This window comes from Pelodiscus sinensis, chromosome 14 (assembly GCF_049634645.1).
Source record: "Pelodiscus sinensis isolate JC-2024 chromosome 14, ASM4963464v1, whole genome shotgun sequence".
In the NCBI taxonomy this organism is placed as follows: Eukaryota; Metazoa; Chordata; order Testudines; family Trionychidae; genus Pelodiscus; species Pelodiscus sinensis.
Window position 1 is genome coordinate 44,259,130 of NC_134724.1, and position 16,639 is coordinate 44,275,768.

General features: G+C 44.7%; 1 protein-coding gene across 2 annotated transcripts in view; it reads right to left on the reverse strand.

Annotated features, from left to right (window-relative positions):
- ENTREP2 (endosomal transmembrane epsin interactor 2) overlaps nucleotides 1-16,639 on the reverse strand; it is a 354,078-nt gene that overhangs the window by 9,729 nt on the left and 327,710 nt on the right. For both annotated transcript variants that reach the window (XM_075897722.1, XM_075897721.1), the window contains exons 8-9: nucleotides 9,558-9,633; nucleotides 3,566-4,162 (exon numbers count right to left, since the gene is read on the reverse strand). In XM_075897722.1, coding sequence (XP_075753837.1) covers nucleotides 3,566-4,162; nucleotides 9,558-9,633 — 673 coding nt within the window. The remainder of the gene's footprint in view (nucleotides 1-3,565; nucleotides 4,163-9,557; nucleotides 9,634-16,639) is intronic.

Below are 16,639 nucleotides of genomic sequence, written 5' to 3' on the forward strand. Positions count from 1 at the left end.
TCCTGGAGCATGGCACGCTGTCCCCTCAGCCCTTAGAGCTGCCAGGAGCATGCAGAATGGTGATCCAAAGGTGAATTAAAGGCCCCTGGGGCAACTGCCCCTCTTTATCCCTCTTGGTCAATGGGCCTGAATATGCTAGACACCTCCCAGAAGTTAACTGGTGGTGCCCCGGAGTGCAAACAGTTCTAATTAAGATTCTCCTACAACGCCACCAGGAGACACATACCTGGTTTTCTCTCCCACAAAAGATGACCCGGACACAAATCTACCAATCACATTCAAAAGTCTCAGAGTAGCAGCCATGTTAGTCTGTACCTTTTAAAACAACAACTAGTGCCACAGGATTGCTCATTTTTAAATCTACCAGTGTAAGTTTGGACAAATCATTTTATTTTCTGTGCCTTTAGTTCCCCATCTCCACAATGCAAATAATTCCACCCGCCTCCACTTCTTTTTTGTTTTGTTTATTTAAGTGACTCTTTTTGCAGGGGTACTCTTTTAAGTATATATTTGTAGAGCACTAGTGGGACTAGTTTTATTGGGGCCTCTAGATGCTACCGTAACAAATTATAATGAAAGGACAAATCTAAACTGTAAATTACTGGCAACCGCTAGCTTTGCCTCAAGTTTTGGGTGAAGCCCAGCTAGTTTCTAGCATCCCACCTCTTGTCCTCAAACTCTGTGGATCCCAAGTTCCATTTCTGCAAGGCCAGACTGGCCATTAGTGTAAACCCTCAGGCACATTTTCCTCCCAGCAAGCAAACAGAAACAAGCACAAAGGAAAGTGGTGTGCCAATTTTCTGCATCTTTGCATTCCTCGGGAGAAGATTGGTTTGGTCTGGCTCATGATCAGGATGCTGGTGTTTCCTTTCCCTTCCCTTACTTTTTTCCCCTGTGGAAAGCAGGCACCCATATGTGCTTTAATGTCAAAAGGCTTTCTTCCTAGTGCCCACAAATACAGAGCCATTGGAGCCCTTCTCACAGAGCTGAATCCACCTCACTGAAACATGCCCACTTAGCTGGAGTTGGCATAAATGAGTTGCATGGGGAGGTGGGGAATAGAATTCTCCCCAGGCGTGGAACATCAGTAGAGTTCTGCACCAGATTTTGCAGCAACTATGCTGCAATAAAAGACCTAAGAGTCACCAAATGAAATTAATAGGCAGCAGGTTTAAAACAAACAAAAGGAAGTTTTTCTTCACTCAGTGCATAGTCAACCTGTGGAACTCCTTGCCAGAGGATGCGGTGAAGGCTAGAAATTTAACAGGGTTCAAAAAAGAGCTAGATAGATTTATGGAGGTTAGGTCCATCAATGGCTATTAGCCAGGATGGGTAGGAATGGTATCCCTATCCTCTGTTTCTCTGGAGATGGGTAATGGGAGAGATCACGTGAGGATTACCTGTTGTGATCCCTCCCTTTGGCCACTGTCGGCAGACAGGATACTGGGCTGGATGAACCTTTGGTCTGGCCCAGTATGGTCATTCTTATGTTGAATGCTGTTCCCCCATTCTGCAAGGAGCACTGAGTCTACCTAAGTCGCCACTCCTTACCTGGCCACTCTCAGTGTATGGTATTACGTGCAGGAGTATAGACCCCCTTTAATGGGCTGCAGATCTTCTGCCTCTCCTGCACTAAAACTCCACCACTACCACTGTTCCTCAGCCCTTCCCTGCTGCACAGGTTTTTTTCCACCGAATGAACAATGTACAGCCTAAAGCAATTACCAGATTGAGATTTGCAGCATCTAAACATTTCATGTTAAACTCTGCAGCTTCATAGCCCACCCCTGAAGTATCCAGATCAAATGCTTAGGCAGAGATACCCAAAGATAAGCAACTCCAGATGTGTGTCACAAGAGAAAGTACATTAGGAAAGATGAAGCTCAAGGGGCTGATAGAAACAGCTGCGACATGTCATTGGAAATAAGCTTCTTGTAATATTTATGTAATTTCCAAATAATGTTCAACAAACTCTTCACCCAGAGTAGTGCAGAAAGCAGGCAGATGTTATGACTAGAGATGAGGCACATCATAGAGGTGGAGAAATTACGAACCTTTCAAACTGTTTATGAAGTTTACAAAATAACTTTCACTTACACTGATCCTTACACTGATCCTTTCGTTCAAAGGGATTTAATGTTAAAGAACAAACAATTTGGTGATGAAAGAATCTCCCACAAGCTAGGTCAACACAAATAATTTCCCTATATGTGACATACACACAGGTATATATTGGTGTTGTCTTTAATCTTTCTCTGTCACGTTTTGTAGAGTCTGCTAAGCGGAGTACAAATTAATGTATGAGTCCAACTTTCCAATGCATGAAGTTAAGTGCATGGGAAATTAAACAAACTGAGTTCAAATATCCCTAGTTATAACCCACACAGCTACTGCTTGCTAGAAATCCAACAAATACTATTTTTAGATTAAGGATACACGTTTTTCTGGTGGCAATTTGAAGCAAGTTCTCTAGATTTAAAATACCAGTGCATTAATTTATGTTCCATGGAGCTTGCAGAACTAGCTGTCAGTGTCTCTGAAATTCAGAGTATCAGAGGGGTAGCCGTGAAATTCAGAGAATCACAGAAATTAAAGATGTGTAAGTCCCAGTTGATTTTCTAGCCCCTCATCCTATTGGTGCAGGGTTATTCTACATACTATATTCTTATATTTTGCCTGCTTCTGTTTTAAATTAGCCAAGTAATGACTCTTCCACCAGTTCCCTTGGAAAACTATTCCACTGTCCAACTGCTATCGCAGGTAGGACAACTTTTCTTCCTTTTACTTTCAATCTGTTTCTCCACATTACTCTTTTGATATTTACTACCTTTTGTAATGCGTACTCCTTTTCAAATCACTGTAGAGGTATCATCTCTGCTAACATTTGGCCAAGTTATTCTACGGCAACAAATATTTCCTCTTTAACAGGAATAAACTGATTCTTTATGAAGAGTTGGCAGCTGCTAAGCAAGACTTCTTCCTCCACCTTCCCCTCCCATCAGCTGAGGGTTTTTATAGCAGAAGATGCTGCTGTAGGAAAGTCAGCAACTTACCACCTGGTTATTCTCATCACTTTGGGTCACTGTCCTTTTGAAACTGACCCCCTCCCCTGCCTCTAGAGAAACTACTGTTGGTGTATTGCTGATCCCTGCAAAGCCAATGCCTTTGGGAGGCAAACCAGAGGCCAGGCCTGCTGTAGCATAAGTATGTCGGCTTGGCCAGTCCCCTCTCCTGAGCGGTACCCCAGCTTCCGCTCAACTCTCTGGTCTTGGTGTTCAGTGTGATGGTGGTAGACTGGAAGAGGCACCTGTTCTTTACATGCTGCCCAAGAGGTCGTTTTTCAACTCAGTGGAGCATGGTCAATATAACTGGAAACAGCCACTATTAATTTCACAGAAGTATATTTCTTCCCACATTTGTACTGCCTATAACCTTTAAACATGGGAGCTAAATTCTACCTACATAAATCATGCCGCAAAGCTTCAGTAACTTCCAACAATACTAGCTCTAAGATAAGTCAAGTGTGATTTACCCATACCATGTTGCCTTAGTGACTCACACTTACCTTCTGTGCTGGATGAACATGCTACAGGGTCACTAGTAGATCGGACTATGTTTGGAATTCTGTATTTCCTAACGCAATGCGGCTGGGCAGTTCTCTCAGAGCAGCCACAGTGTGATGAAGTAGTTGCAGGCATGGAACAGGGCGAGGACTGAGAGTGTACGGCAGCGGGCTGGTTAAAGACCCCACAACATATTTTCATTTGTTTCAGGGGTGGCGTGGCTCTGTTTTCTTTCACAGAGCTCTGGGATTCTCTTTCTGATGGGCTGAAATTCTCTGCGGAGCAGACTGAGGTTCTGACAGGACCATAGTTCTCATATTCCTGGCCTTGAAACCTGTCCACAGAGGCTCTGCTGTGGGAACTGTCATCCTCATCAGGAGAATATTGTGAGCTAGTCCTGCGAAACCCAGAGCGAATGCTGTGATCCAAACTGGCGCAGCTTTTGTTTGTGGCACCGCGGTGGGTTGTACTGGACGGAGAAAAGTCTGTGGAATGAAGAGACCCCTGAACTTCCAGAGAATAAAGATCCTCTGACGAGTATCTATGATCTGGAAGATCCGCAATCTCAGAGGCCAGCAGGGAGGTACTGTCAACAGACGCTGCAAAACAAGCATTTTGAGTGTTAGCAAGAAAAACCTTGTCCTAAAGAGAGAATGATCTAATGCAGCGTTTCCCAAACAATGGGCTGTGGCCTGCTACTGGGCCTCAGTGTGGCTGCCGGGAGGGGAGCGGGGCGGGCTGGGAGGAGGTGTGTGTGTGTGGGCGGGGGGGGGGACCGACTGCCGGGAAGCAGGGTTGGGGGCAGCGGGGCTTTCCGGCAGAGATGGGGGGGGGGGCGTGCGGCAGAAGCAGGGCTGGACAGGGGCAGCGGGGCTGGCCAGGAGAGATCAGGAAGAGAAGCAGGAGAGAATCGACTGGCTGGGAGGGGGTGGAGGGAGTGGGGCTGGTCGGGGGGGCCATCGGGAGGAGCAGGGCTGGCCGGGGGAGATCAGTGTGGAGTGGGGAGGAACCAGCCACCAGAAGCAGGGCTGAACAGAGCAGCAGGGTTGGATGGGAGAGATCGGGAGGAGAAGTGTGTGTGTGGGGGGGGGGGGGCGCGAATCGGCCGGGGGGAAATGGGACTGACTGGGCACGAGTGAGTCCGTCCCCGGGGATTCTATTTTGACCCCTCCCCCCCATAACCATCCTCGAGTCGTCACGAACTACCTGGCTGGCAGACACACTCAGGCAGCGTGAGCACATCTACCAGCCAGGCAGTTCACAGCTACGGACTGATACACCTAATAATAATAAAACTTACCTAATTAAAAAATACCAGACATTTTATATGTCCAGTATTTTCTCAATTTGTTTCCCGGACAGAACCCTCAACTACCTGACTGTCCGGTACAAAACCAGACACCTGGCAACTCTGCCCCCCTTGCACCCTCCCTCCCAGCCAGACACCCTCCCCCCAGTCTGCTCCTGCTCCCGCCTCCAGGAGTGCCCGTGCGGCGCCGGGTCCCCCAAGCCCTGGCCCAGGCTGGGCAGAGGATGCAGCCGGGTGAAACACTGGACATTTATTCATTTTTAATTTTTTTTAATGTGTGTTTATATTTTTGGGCTGCACAAGACAGTACTGAAAAAAACCGGGTTCCAACTAAAGTAAAAAGTTTGGGCAACTCTGGTCTAGCCAGCTTTCTATCCATCTTACCGTCCATTTATCCAATCCATATTCCCTTAACTTGCTGGCAAGAATATTGTGGGTGACTGTATCAAAAGCTTTGCCAAAGCTGGCACTGGGGGCTTTGGGAGGACCAGAAACAACTTATTTGAATATTCATCATTTGCTTAATGATTATGCAAATATGTAAATGAATGTTACTGGTCCTCCAAAAGCTCGTGAATGAATTTACTGGTCCCCGTGTCAAAAAGTTTGGGAACCCCTGATCTAATGGGTCAACTCATGGATTTAAACCAATAGATTAAAATAATTTAACTATTTTACATGACAAAATGCCAGGATAGTAAAGATTTACGTCATCCTCCTGCTTTTAGTGTCTCTTATGCAAATTGCTTTGAGCTATTCCCATCTATTTTCTTTCACTGATAAAGCTTATGTCATAGTATATTCTCCCTCTGCAGTTACACTGAGGTGAAGTCCTGCCTTCATTGGTTTCTTTGATAAACATTTCTGTTCATGCTCTAAGGATGATGTGTGGTAGACAATAACGCTTTCCACAGACACTCAGTAACCAAGGAACTGATCAAAGTTTTACAACAGTCAATGCTAGTTTTGTATCTAGCACCTTGCAACTAGGCATCATGTGTGTCTCAAATTCACATCAAAGAGCTTTTTGAAAAAGAATCCACCCTTCTAGCATTTCTCTAGCATACCAAATGTAGAGAGAATCAGAGATTTCCTTGTCCCTACATGACAGATGAAAGCTCAACAGTCTCTGCAGATCTACATCACCTTGGAAGCCCTTTGTATTAGGAGCTGAAATTTTTCTCTCTTCTTTCAAGGTGGTCACAGTGCATATTATCAATGAAAACATGTCTGTGTTTTATGTAAAGGTGTATTTTTCTCCTCTTTGTTGCCAGAAATGATTTTCAAAGAGAACAAAGGAAATATCTTTGATGGGGAAGCACACCTCCAGCCTTGCATATACATTGTTTTTTGCCCAATTCCAGAATACAAGAAGTTACTTTTCAACAGCAGCCTACTAGAACTGAGGAGGCGCTATCAGGTGTCATCTCAAATCATACAGAGAATACACATCACTTTGTTTCAATCAGCTCAATTGCTGCCCCTTTCCATGTAATAGCTATTGCTAGCAATGTTGATCAGGTAAACAGATTCTCATATTTGTGTTTCAGAATGCGCCAATAGAATCTGTTAGCAGGTTTACAAATGTTTGGTAAATTGCCTCTGTGCACCTGGGGTCTGGCTGGCAGGAAGCAGTGGAGGTGCTGAACGAAAGCCTCTTAGTATGTCAATCCTGGTCTGGCAGGAATTACTGTCAATTTCAAAATTTCCAGATAACCCTGGAACTCCAAGGATGTGGAGAAGGCGCCACCACTGCATAGGATGCCAAATATCTGAAAGGCTAGACTTTACGAAGGCCGTTCCATCCCCATTCAAAATTGCTAAATGAGACCTAGTATTTTCTTCTGGGCATGTGGGGAAAAAATCCTCGTATTTGCCAGGCAACCGAAGATCATCAAAAGACTCGTTACTCAGTTATGTAAATATCTCTTTAGGCATGTTAAAATACATAATCTTTACTGCTCAAAGTGTAAGGGGCTCATTGAAACTTAAATTTGGTGATGTAAATACTTAGACACTTTTAAACAGCACGTTTGTTAAATATACCACAATATCTCCAGAAGCTTATTACTCAAGTATTTACGATGAACCTTTGTAACATATCATATTAGTCCTGGTATGAGATGTTTAGAACATGACTACAGGTGTGTGAATGGATCAAATCAATACCCCATCCTCAGAGCATAGGCCCGGAAGTAATGTCTAACCTTTCCATCGAACCTCTTTGCCAGGATTTGGTTTTATTGATACTCAGAAACATCATGTACCAAACCTTCCAGACACTCCCACACTCTCACTATCCTGGTTAGAGTTGCTTGGATCCATTTGTCAGCCTGACTTACAGGCCTTCTTTACACTTTCTCATAATTGCTACACTTCACTGGTGCAGTTCCCCAGGTGTTATCAACAGTTAGCAGTAGAAAAGGCTGGTCACCATCATCACTGTGCAGAGCAGGGCTACAGGCACATAACTGAGTAACAGTGGCACTCACAGCAGTGGCAAGATAATTTTAGGTGTTTTATTTTGGGGGTGAGAGCGGGTAGTAGGGGAATCTAATGTAGACGCAGACAGCACGTTTGCGCACAACATACTTAAGCACAATGTTGTAGTGTTGTTGTAGCTGTGTTAGTCCCAGGATATTAGAGACACAAGGTGGGTAAGAATAGTGATAGAAATGTAGCCGTGTTAGTCTGGGGTAGCTGAAGCAAAATGCAGGAAAATGTAGCACTTTAAAGACTAACAAGATGGTTTATTAGATGATGAGCTTTCGTGGGCCAGACCCACTTCCTCAGATCAAAAATCAGGTGGGAAGGTAATATTTTTTACTGGACCAGCTTCTCTTGGTGAGAGAGAAAAGCTCTCAAGCTGCCACAATTCCTTCAGGTGAGATCTGTGTAAGTCTCACTAACAGAATCTGTTTGTGTCTCACCAACAGAAGAATCTGATCCAACAAAAGATATTATTACACTCCCCATATTTCTCTCTCATTATGGAAGGGACTACATTCCTGTGATTGGAGGCAGAACCTCTTTAGAAGTGAGACTATACATAAAAATACCTGATTGATATTCACTGTATGAATTCTGTCATATCAGTAATACAAAAATGTAATAAAAATGTAATGAAGTCCTTTTGAAAAGATGCACATACACTTTTGCACCCACCGTTATGTACCCAAGGCTATGTATTTTTATTATGTAAACATTGTAAATACATATGCAGGGTTACAAAATATTTATGACTGAATCACTGAGTCTTTACGTATTATTTCAATACAAAGCTGCTCACCCTAGTGACCCAATGAATTCAGTTTTGATAAAGAAAATATCTGCTATGGGTATATAAGGAAGCTCTTTGTAATCAGCACCTCCTACATAATAAAAATGGATCATCCTGAACTGTCAACACTTCACTGCACAAAGATGTCAAAAAGGTTTTTTGAAAAGAACGTTTAGTGCTAGTGCAAAGAGAGGGACCAATCTCTCTGCAGACTAAAGTCTTCTAGTTATCCACGAAACAGACACATTATGGAAAGTGCCTGATTCCCAACACTGAATTGTCAGCATACTCTGACCCTGTTTTGGAGGATAGTAACAGAGGCTAGTTCAGTCCCCAGAGCTGTTAAAACTTTAGCTTGTCATCTGATATTGTCAGTAAAAGTGCCAACAGGTAATTCCTATGGAGTGTTAATGTTGGCTGTGATGTGGGTACCTGTCTGCTGGGGATTGGACTAATACCGCCACCTCATTTCATACACACCCTGAACGGGCATCAACTAGTGACAAATTCTGGTCCTTGAGCTGAATTTAAACTACTGCCCTTGCACTCATGACACTCAGACCTGTTACAGAAAGGTGGCCCTGATAAACTTGCTGAAAAGAATAAGCTGACTCAGTGCTGCTGCTGCTCAGCAAACAGTCAAGAGAGCTGCCTTCAGGAAACTGAGATTCGGTACATTCCTAGTGTTCTGGAGACTATGTACATTACACAGCTTACATACTGGAGAGCAGCCAGAGGAAAGACTCATATGAAAGGTGGCCACAGCAGTGTATTAAAATTATTCCTAGAGTGCCATGTGTGTGCACGGTGCTTTAAAGACAACTAAACGGCTCACTCCCTGCCTCAAGAAAGCTTCCAAGCAAAGCTCTCCACAGAGCTTTGGAGCCAGCTTGGGAGAAGAAAACTGGCTTTTTTCTATGCTTGTGTTGTCATTCTAGTAACATCGGTTTCTGTAGAAGTAAAGTAGTGAGTGATTGGGACAAAAGTGCTGCTTCTTACGCTCAAGCAGTGATCAAATTCCTCCTCTTCAAGGTAGAAAAGAATGACCAGGAAGAAACAGCCCACTCTAATGCCTGGTCTACACTTAAAAGGTAATTTGACATGGGTATGTGCTCAAAGGTGTGAAAATTCACACCCCCTGAGTGACATAGTTAAACCAATCTAACCCCCGTGTAGACATGGCTAGACCAATGGAAGAATTCCGTTAACCTAGCTACTGCTAATTGGGGAGATGGATTACCTACATGGATGAATAAACTCCTCCTCTCATTCTAGGCTGTAGCCTATGGCACCACAGAGGGATAGCTGCAGCACCGTAGCCTTCCTCTGTAGCACCCATAGGATAAACATAGCCTTAGTGACAACTGCAAGCTTCCAAAATAAGGAAAAGCAATGGTAAAATTACCTTGTGTGCTAAAGCCGGCTGTTGTGTTTCTCTCACCCACACTGGACTCGGTCACTTGTTGAGTTGCATCGGTGACCTGTACAGAAAGTATATAATAGTGTGTTAGCCAGCAGATATCGTTACCCACAAATACAGAGCTGAAACATACTGTCATGGATCCAAAGGATATGACTGGTAATGGGAAAATGCTATCCCATGAGTTGCTATTCAAAAGGTAATTTACTATGTCTCTGTATTAGCAGCAGATGTAAAGCAAATGAATGTGCATAAAGTAATTGCTGGATTTTCCAGAATCTATCAACTAAATTATCTTGGGTTCACAGGCGTTTAGGACTTCAGGCTAACATTACAAAATCAAAATGACTGCAGTGCTTAAAATCAATGCTTCTATCTTCTTACCATATGTGCAACGTGCCTCAGGTGGCACATGACCTGGATTCATCACCAAATTTGATCCATTGGTTATATCATTAGCTTCCCTTTCCTGGACCAGTTCTGATGGGAATGTGCAATGTGAACTGATGTGTGCCCCTTCAATGTTCCTGTTACCCACAGTCTTTCTGCAGTGGTTTGTATTCCACTCCGTTCCACCTCGTGATCTTAGGGACAAACTGCCAGGTGGAATCATCATAGACTAAAGCTGGTAGAAGTAGGTGAAGAAACAGCCAAAGTGCTCACAGACAACAATTTTGACTAGATTTTCTCTGCCCTCTGTGCATTGCCTCTTCTACTACACCCTCACAGACTTTTCACCTCAGCTTCACCCCACATCTTCTCCCCATACCCTCTGCTCTGTCAGGCTCACCCTTCTTCCCTTTAGCATGCCCTACTTTCACTTTTCTTGCAATATATTTCCCCCAACTAAGCAAGACACTATCATGCTATCTGTTGTCATCACATTGTTTATGTTAGTTGTGTTTCCCCGTCCCCTTTCTCCCACCTTCTTTCTGTCTTTTTAGACTGTGAGCTCTTTGGGGCCCTTTCAGGCCTTGAATAACTAGAGTACCTGCTTTTAAGTGCTGAATGTAGTCATCTCTAAATTGCCATACGGTCCTTAAAGATGGATGGTGCTCTACAAGAGTAGGGCATTATTATTTATAGAAGTGGACTCATTACTGCTGCCAACAATTTGCAAGGGTGGATTATTATTAGCAAATGGCTCCTTCTGCCAGAAGGAAATTCAAGGATGATTTCCCCAATCCACCCCGAAATTATTCACTGGTGCAGCACAGTTTGTGTTTTTGAAAAGTTCTTTAAAACCTTTTCACCCCATCATTTGAAAACATCTCAATATATTTTTTCCTTAAAATGTATTTACAAATTTTACTTTAAATATTGATGATAAGTTAGTTGATGAGTTTCAGTAAATCACGAAGCCTCATGAGGAATTATAAAACATTTTTTTCTGAAAAACATAAAGAAGGGTGTGGGAGCGAAGAGAGTTTGCAAAACAAATACAGAGAAATACCTGATTTATTTCTCATTAAGAGAGGAGAGTTAGCATTAAAAAGTTATTCACTTAATTAAGGTTAGAAACAACATTCATAACTCCAGAGTCATGTGAATTCCCGTTGGAGATTTCTCTGCAAAATCATTATGAGGGAGAAGAGCTCAGAGAGAGCATGTTAAAGGGAAATAATTTTTAAAAAATTAGACAAGTCTTTAAGGACTTGATTTAGAACCTATTGAAGTAGTGGGCTTTCAATCAGGCCCCTTACTCTTGTTGTTTTAAGCCCTCCATTTAATATTTAGCAGTTTCTTTGGGAATTTGCTGTTGGAAAAGAATAAATGGTAATTATGAATAAAACAAGAGTACCAAAATATGCCTTAAGACAAGGTCACAGCATGAGAACTACATCATCTTTAACAGAACACATCACATCTGATTCTGTATGGCCACATTTAACCAACAGACATTCATTGCAATACATGACAGCCTAGAAATAATCATCAGTCACTTCTATGTAAGCTCCGGTGTCAAGGGCTTAATTTGTATTTGGCTATCTATAAAATTGAATGTAACATTACTACACTAAAGCCATTAATAAAAAAGCTCTGTTTCTGAAGATGACTGTCTACATGAAAGATGGTATTAGAAATATTCCCCATGCAGATACAGCTTCCAAGATGCAGTACTGTAGAACAGAAAAAATACTTAAAGTAACAGGATCGTGTTGTGAAATGATTTGCCGACAAAATGTTATCCTTAGAGAATCTTTCTTTTCTATATGTAGAAAAGCTTGATTACTTAATCTGTACAATAGCTGGAGTTCCAGCTATTCCTCTTGAAGGGCATATGTGCTCACTCCATGGGCTCGTCTACACTGGCCCCTTTTCCGGAAGGGGCATGTTAATTTCAGCTATCGTAATAGGGAAATCCACGGGGGATTTAAATATCCCCCGCGGCATTTAAATAAAAATGTCCGCCGCTTTTTTCCGGCTTTTAGAAAAGCCGGAAAAGAGCGTCTACACTGGCCCCGATCCTCCGGAAAAAGCGCTCTTTTCTGGAGGATCTTATTTGAAGTAGGAATAAGATCCTCCGGAAAAGAGCGCTTTTTCCGGAGGATCGGGGCCAGTGTAGGCGCTCTTTTCCGGCTTTTCTAAAAGCTGGAAAAAAGCGGCGGACATTTTTATTTAAATGCCGCGAGGGATATTTAAATCCCCCGCGGATTTCCCTATTACGATAGCTGAAATTAACATGCCCCTTCCGGAAAAGGGGCCAGTGTAGACGTAGCCCATGTGCTTGAGGCTGGAAGATTTTTTTTGTTAGCAGTGTTCTTTGGTCTGAACCTACTCCCTTCTCCTCATGCTCCAAATCAAAGGTATGAGGGAATGGGGGATGGACTAACTGCATCCGTATTTTCTTCTCTACTATGAATACCTTGTATAGTAACAAGCTAAGTAAATGGATTTGTTCTTTGAAGCTATGTCTAGACTGTAGGCTTCTTTCGGAAGATGCTTTTCTGGAAGAGATCTTCTGAAAAAATTTCTTCCAAAAGAGAACATCCATACTGCTAAAGCACATTGAAAAAGTGATCTGCTTTTTCGATAGCTAACGTCCACACTGAATGGATGCTATCGAGCATGTAAGCTGTGATTACAATGGGTGGAATGGCCACCAGGGCACCTGTGTTTTTCTTTTTTCCCTTTTTTTCAAAAGAACTCCCTCTACCCCGTCCACGCATGCCTTTTTCTGAAACAGCTCTTTCAGAAAAAGGCTTCTTCCATGTAGAAATGTCGGAAAAATACCTTTGTTCTTTCAATTTTCTTTCGAAAGAACACGATTGCAGTGTGGCCGTAATTGACTATTTTTTTTAAATGGCTGTTTTTCCAAAAAACCCTCTATAGTGTGGACATACCCTAAGTGAGGGTCCATCTGCATATTCCATTTGAGATGACTCACAGGCTACGTCTAGACTGCAAGCCTCTTTCGAAAAAGAGCGTCTAGACTGCAACCGGTACTTTTGAAAAAGCAAGCCACTTTTTTGAAAGAGAGCACCCAGGCAGTTTGGATGCTCTTTTGAAAAAGCACAATTTGCATTACATAGCGCCTTTTTTCAGAAGAGCACTTTTGATAAAAGGCATTATTCCTCGTAAAATGAGGTTTTCCATTTTCGAAAATCTGCTGCGTTTTTTCAATTTACTTTTGAAAGAACGTGGCAGTAGTCTAGACACAGGGGAAGTTTTTTTTAAAAAATGGCCTCTGTAGTATAGACACACTTACAATGTTCAGCAAGGATGGGTTGCAAGGAGCTCAGCTGTAGCACAGACCAAAGGACTATTCTTAAGAAGGGTGTGTTTGTTATGGAAACTTGTACCAAGATGGAAAGCTTTGTAGAAGAATGCATGCAGCCCCATGCTGCCATTCTATAGCTCTCCAGAAGAGGAACATCTTAAAGTGAAGGTATCAGTGTAGCCTGGGCTCTGGTTGAGTTGGTTTTCATGCTTTGCTGGAGGGGTCACTATCAGTTTCTAGCAGGAGGATGATGCAGACTAAAATCCACTTAGAAAATCTCTGTGAGGAGATTGCTTCTCCTCGCATATTTATGACAAAAAGACAAATACTTAAGGACATTTCCTGAAAGGTTTCATCCTCTGTAGGTAAAAGGCCAAAGCTTCTTCCAAAGAGTGGAGTTTCCTCTCCTCTCTAATAGCAGGGGGATTCCGGCAGAAACAAGTAAAATGAATGTTCTGGATGAGACAGAATTCCAAGATAAATTTCTAAATGAAGTTAGGATGTAACCTCAAAGAGATCTTATCCTTATGGATGACCATATAGGGAGGAACTGCCACAAAGGTCCCCCCCCCCCCCCCCAGCTCATCTATTCTTCTGGCTCAATTGATTGCAACCAGAAATCTTTAATGAGAGATGAGCAAAGAAACATGGAGGCTTATGGTCTGAATGAGGGAATTCATTAGTGTGGACAGGACTAGTTCTAAGGTCCCATCAGTAAGTTTCATCACTGGAGGAAAGGTTCTAATAAGACCCTTTGAAAACCATACCATAGTCAGAGCAGTGAAGATTTTATGGTTGTACACTGAAAGGCAAAAGGCACTAAGAGCTGCCACGTGTACTCACAGAGCTAAACCAACCATGACATTTTCAGAGACGGCAGTTAGTTCAGAAAATTAGGGACCTCTGAACCCGCTAGGGTTAGCTGATTATATTGACACCATGCAGGGAATCGCTTCCATCTTACTTTATAGTGTTTTCTTGAGCAGTCTTTTCTGAACAGAATAGCCATAATGGTGGGCCAAAGGTCCATCTAGCTCTGTCTCCTATCTTCTGACAGTGGCCAATGCCAGGTGCCTCAGAGGGAATGAACAAAACAGGTACCCATCAAGCAATCCATCCCTGTCACCCGTTCCCAGCTTCTGTCAAACAGAGACTAGGGACACTATCCCTGCCCATCCCGGCTAATATCCAGTGTAGTGGGGTGGAATGGCCACCCACTGAGCCAGAGGCAGAGGAATCCCTCTGGCGGCCATTTTGGGCCCGGCCTAGCCCCGCCCCCTCACCTGACCGGAAGTCAAGGGGCGGGACTAGGACTATAAGAAGGCTGCCTGGGAGCTCAGTCAGAGCCTAGCCTCCGAAGGAGCCGGAGGCCCGGCTGGAGCTCCTGCCTGGGGAGGCTAAGACCCGGGCTAGGCCGCCCTCAGCCACCTTCCCAGAGGCCGGTCAGGGCCTCCCTGCCCGGGCTACTAGGGCCTGGTCTGGCCCGCCAGCTGAACCACTCGCGGACCCAGAGGACGGGACCGAGCCGCTGGACCAGCTGGACCCCCGGTGGGTACGGGAACGCCGGCCCGGACAAGCCCCGCGGGACACTACAGAGCTCCGACCTCTTGACCCCTGGATTGGGCCGCCGGCCCCTGCGGAGACGACGCGGGCTTCAACTCCCCGACAGGCCGCTGGGGCTACAGGTACTGGGGAAGGGGGAAGGGGGAGACAAGAAGCGGCCCAGGAGGTAGCATGGGCTGAGAACAGCCCTAGGCCAGCAAGTTGCGGGCTGGAGCCCCTGCTGAGCCCGTAGCAGCTGAATGGCTGCATCCAGGGCCCCTGGGCCGGGGCGCAGTGGAGTGGGTGGGCCTGCGCCCCCTGCCACCCACTAACCGGGTGGCAGTCTCCCACCCGCTTGCCACTGCTGCAGCTGCACTGCCTGCCCCGCTCTTGAACTAGGAGCTCCTAGAGACCTGTGGGTTTGTTTGGGGCCCGCCTTGCGTTGGGGCCTGGCCGCCAGTTGCTGCCCTGCCCTGCTCGAGGGCCTGGGCGTCCATATGAGGGTTTTGGCACCCGGCCACGATCCGGATCGGACCTTTAAAGGGCCAGGACTCGGACTACTGTAAGGCACGGTGGAGCCATCGGATGGACTAGCCATCCACTGTACCAGGGCGGAGGATCCGCCTCCTAAAGGCCTGCCGGCCTACAACGAACTATCCCCTGGAAGGGGACAGCTTAGAGGCTATGGTTGTCACTGCCGGAGGGCAGTGACCAAAAGGGCGACGTGGCAACGAGAGCCACCCGCTACACCATTGATGGAGCTATCCTTCATTAAGGAGTTCCCAGTTGATCCTGGGCCACGTGCGGTGCTGCTGCTTTGAAATGCCAAAATGCAAAAATGCATTAACTATTCGATTAGTGAATTTCACTATAATTAGCTAGCATAGCACAGAGTGTCTCTAACCATGCTTGTAGATATTTTGACAGTGTTCCAAAGGACATCACATATGTACATGGGACACCTTCAGCTAAGAGAATGAGACAAGACTGTACTGAGTTCAAGATTGCACCAATAAATTCCATAGCCAATGTGGGCGATAAAATGGAGCTTTTTGCATGGAGTCCCAACAATTGTAGGAAAATGGATAGAGTTGACACCTGAACTTACTGATGAGACTTTCCCAAGAGGAGACAGCCACTGAGGCAGGCAAACACTGACGTACCCTGACAACACAGATATGCTGCCACTATTAACAATACTTGTTTGCGAAGATTCTCAACCACAGGAACTTCCAGAGTGCAGGGTAGATAGCTATATGGAAATAAATGCCCTTCAAACTGAGAGCTGGAAAACAGTTGACTTTGTTTAGTGGGTGGGGATTAGAAAGATCAGGACAATCATTCTGAAGCAGATGAAGACAGTCAGCTGCCAGATGTAGTATAAGCCTCCTTTCTTCTTGTGGATAATACCTTAAATAAAATTATCGTCCCCTGTACTGATGTGTAACCAGCTTTATGGCTCTCAAATGGAGCAGAGCGTCTACATTAGGGGTGGGCTATAATTTTTAATGGGGGGGACCATGCCAACATTTTGGCAAGTGGTCAAGGGCCACATTTCTACTGAGGGAGTTTGGGAACAGAAGGGAGCTTGGGGTAAAAGACTGGATGCAGGAGGGGGTACGGAGTCTGAGAAGGAGTGTGGGTAAAGGAGGGGATTGTGATCTGGGGAAGATGCTGGGGGGTGAAAAGTTCAGGAGGAAGTGAGGGTGCCGGAGAGGATTCTGGCCTGGGGGAAGAGTGAAGGAGAGAGTCCAAGTTCTGTGAGTAGTTGTGATCTGGGAGAAAGGGGTACATAATAGGGATG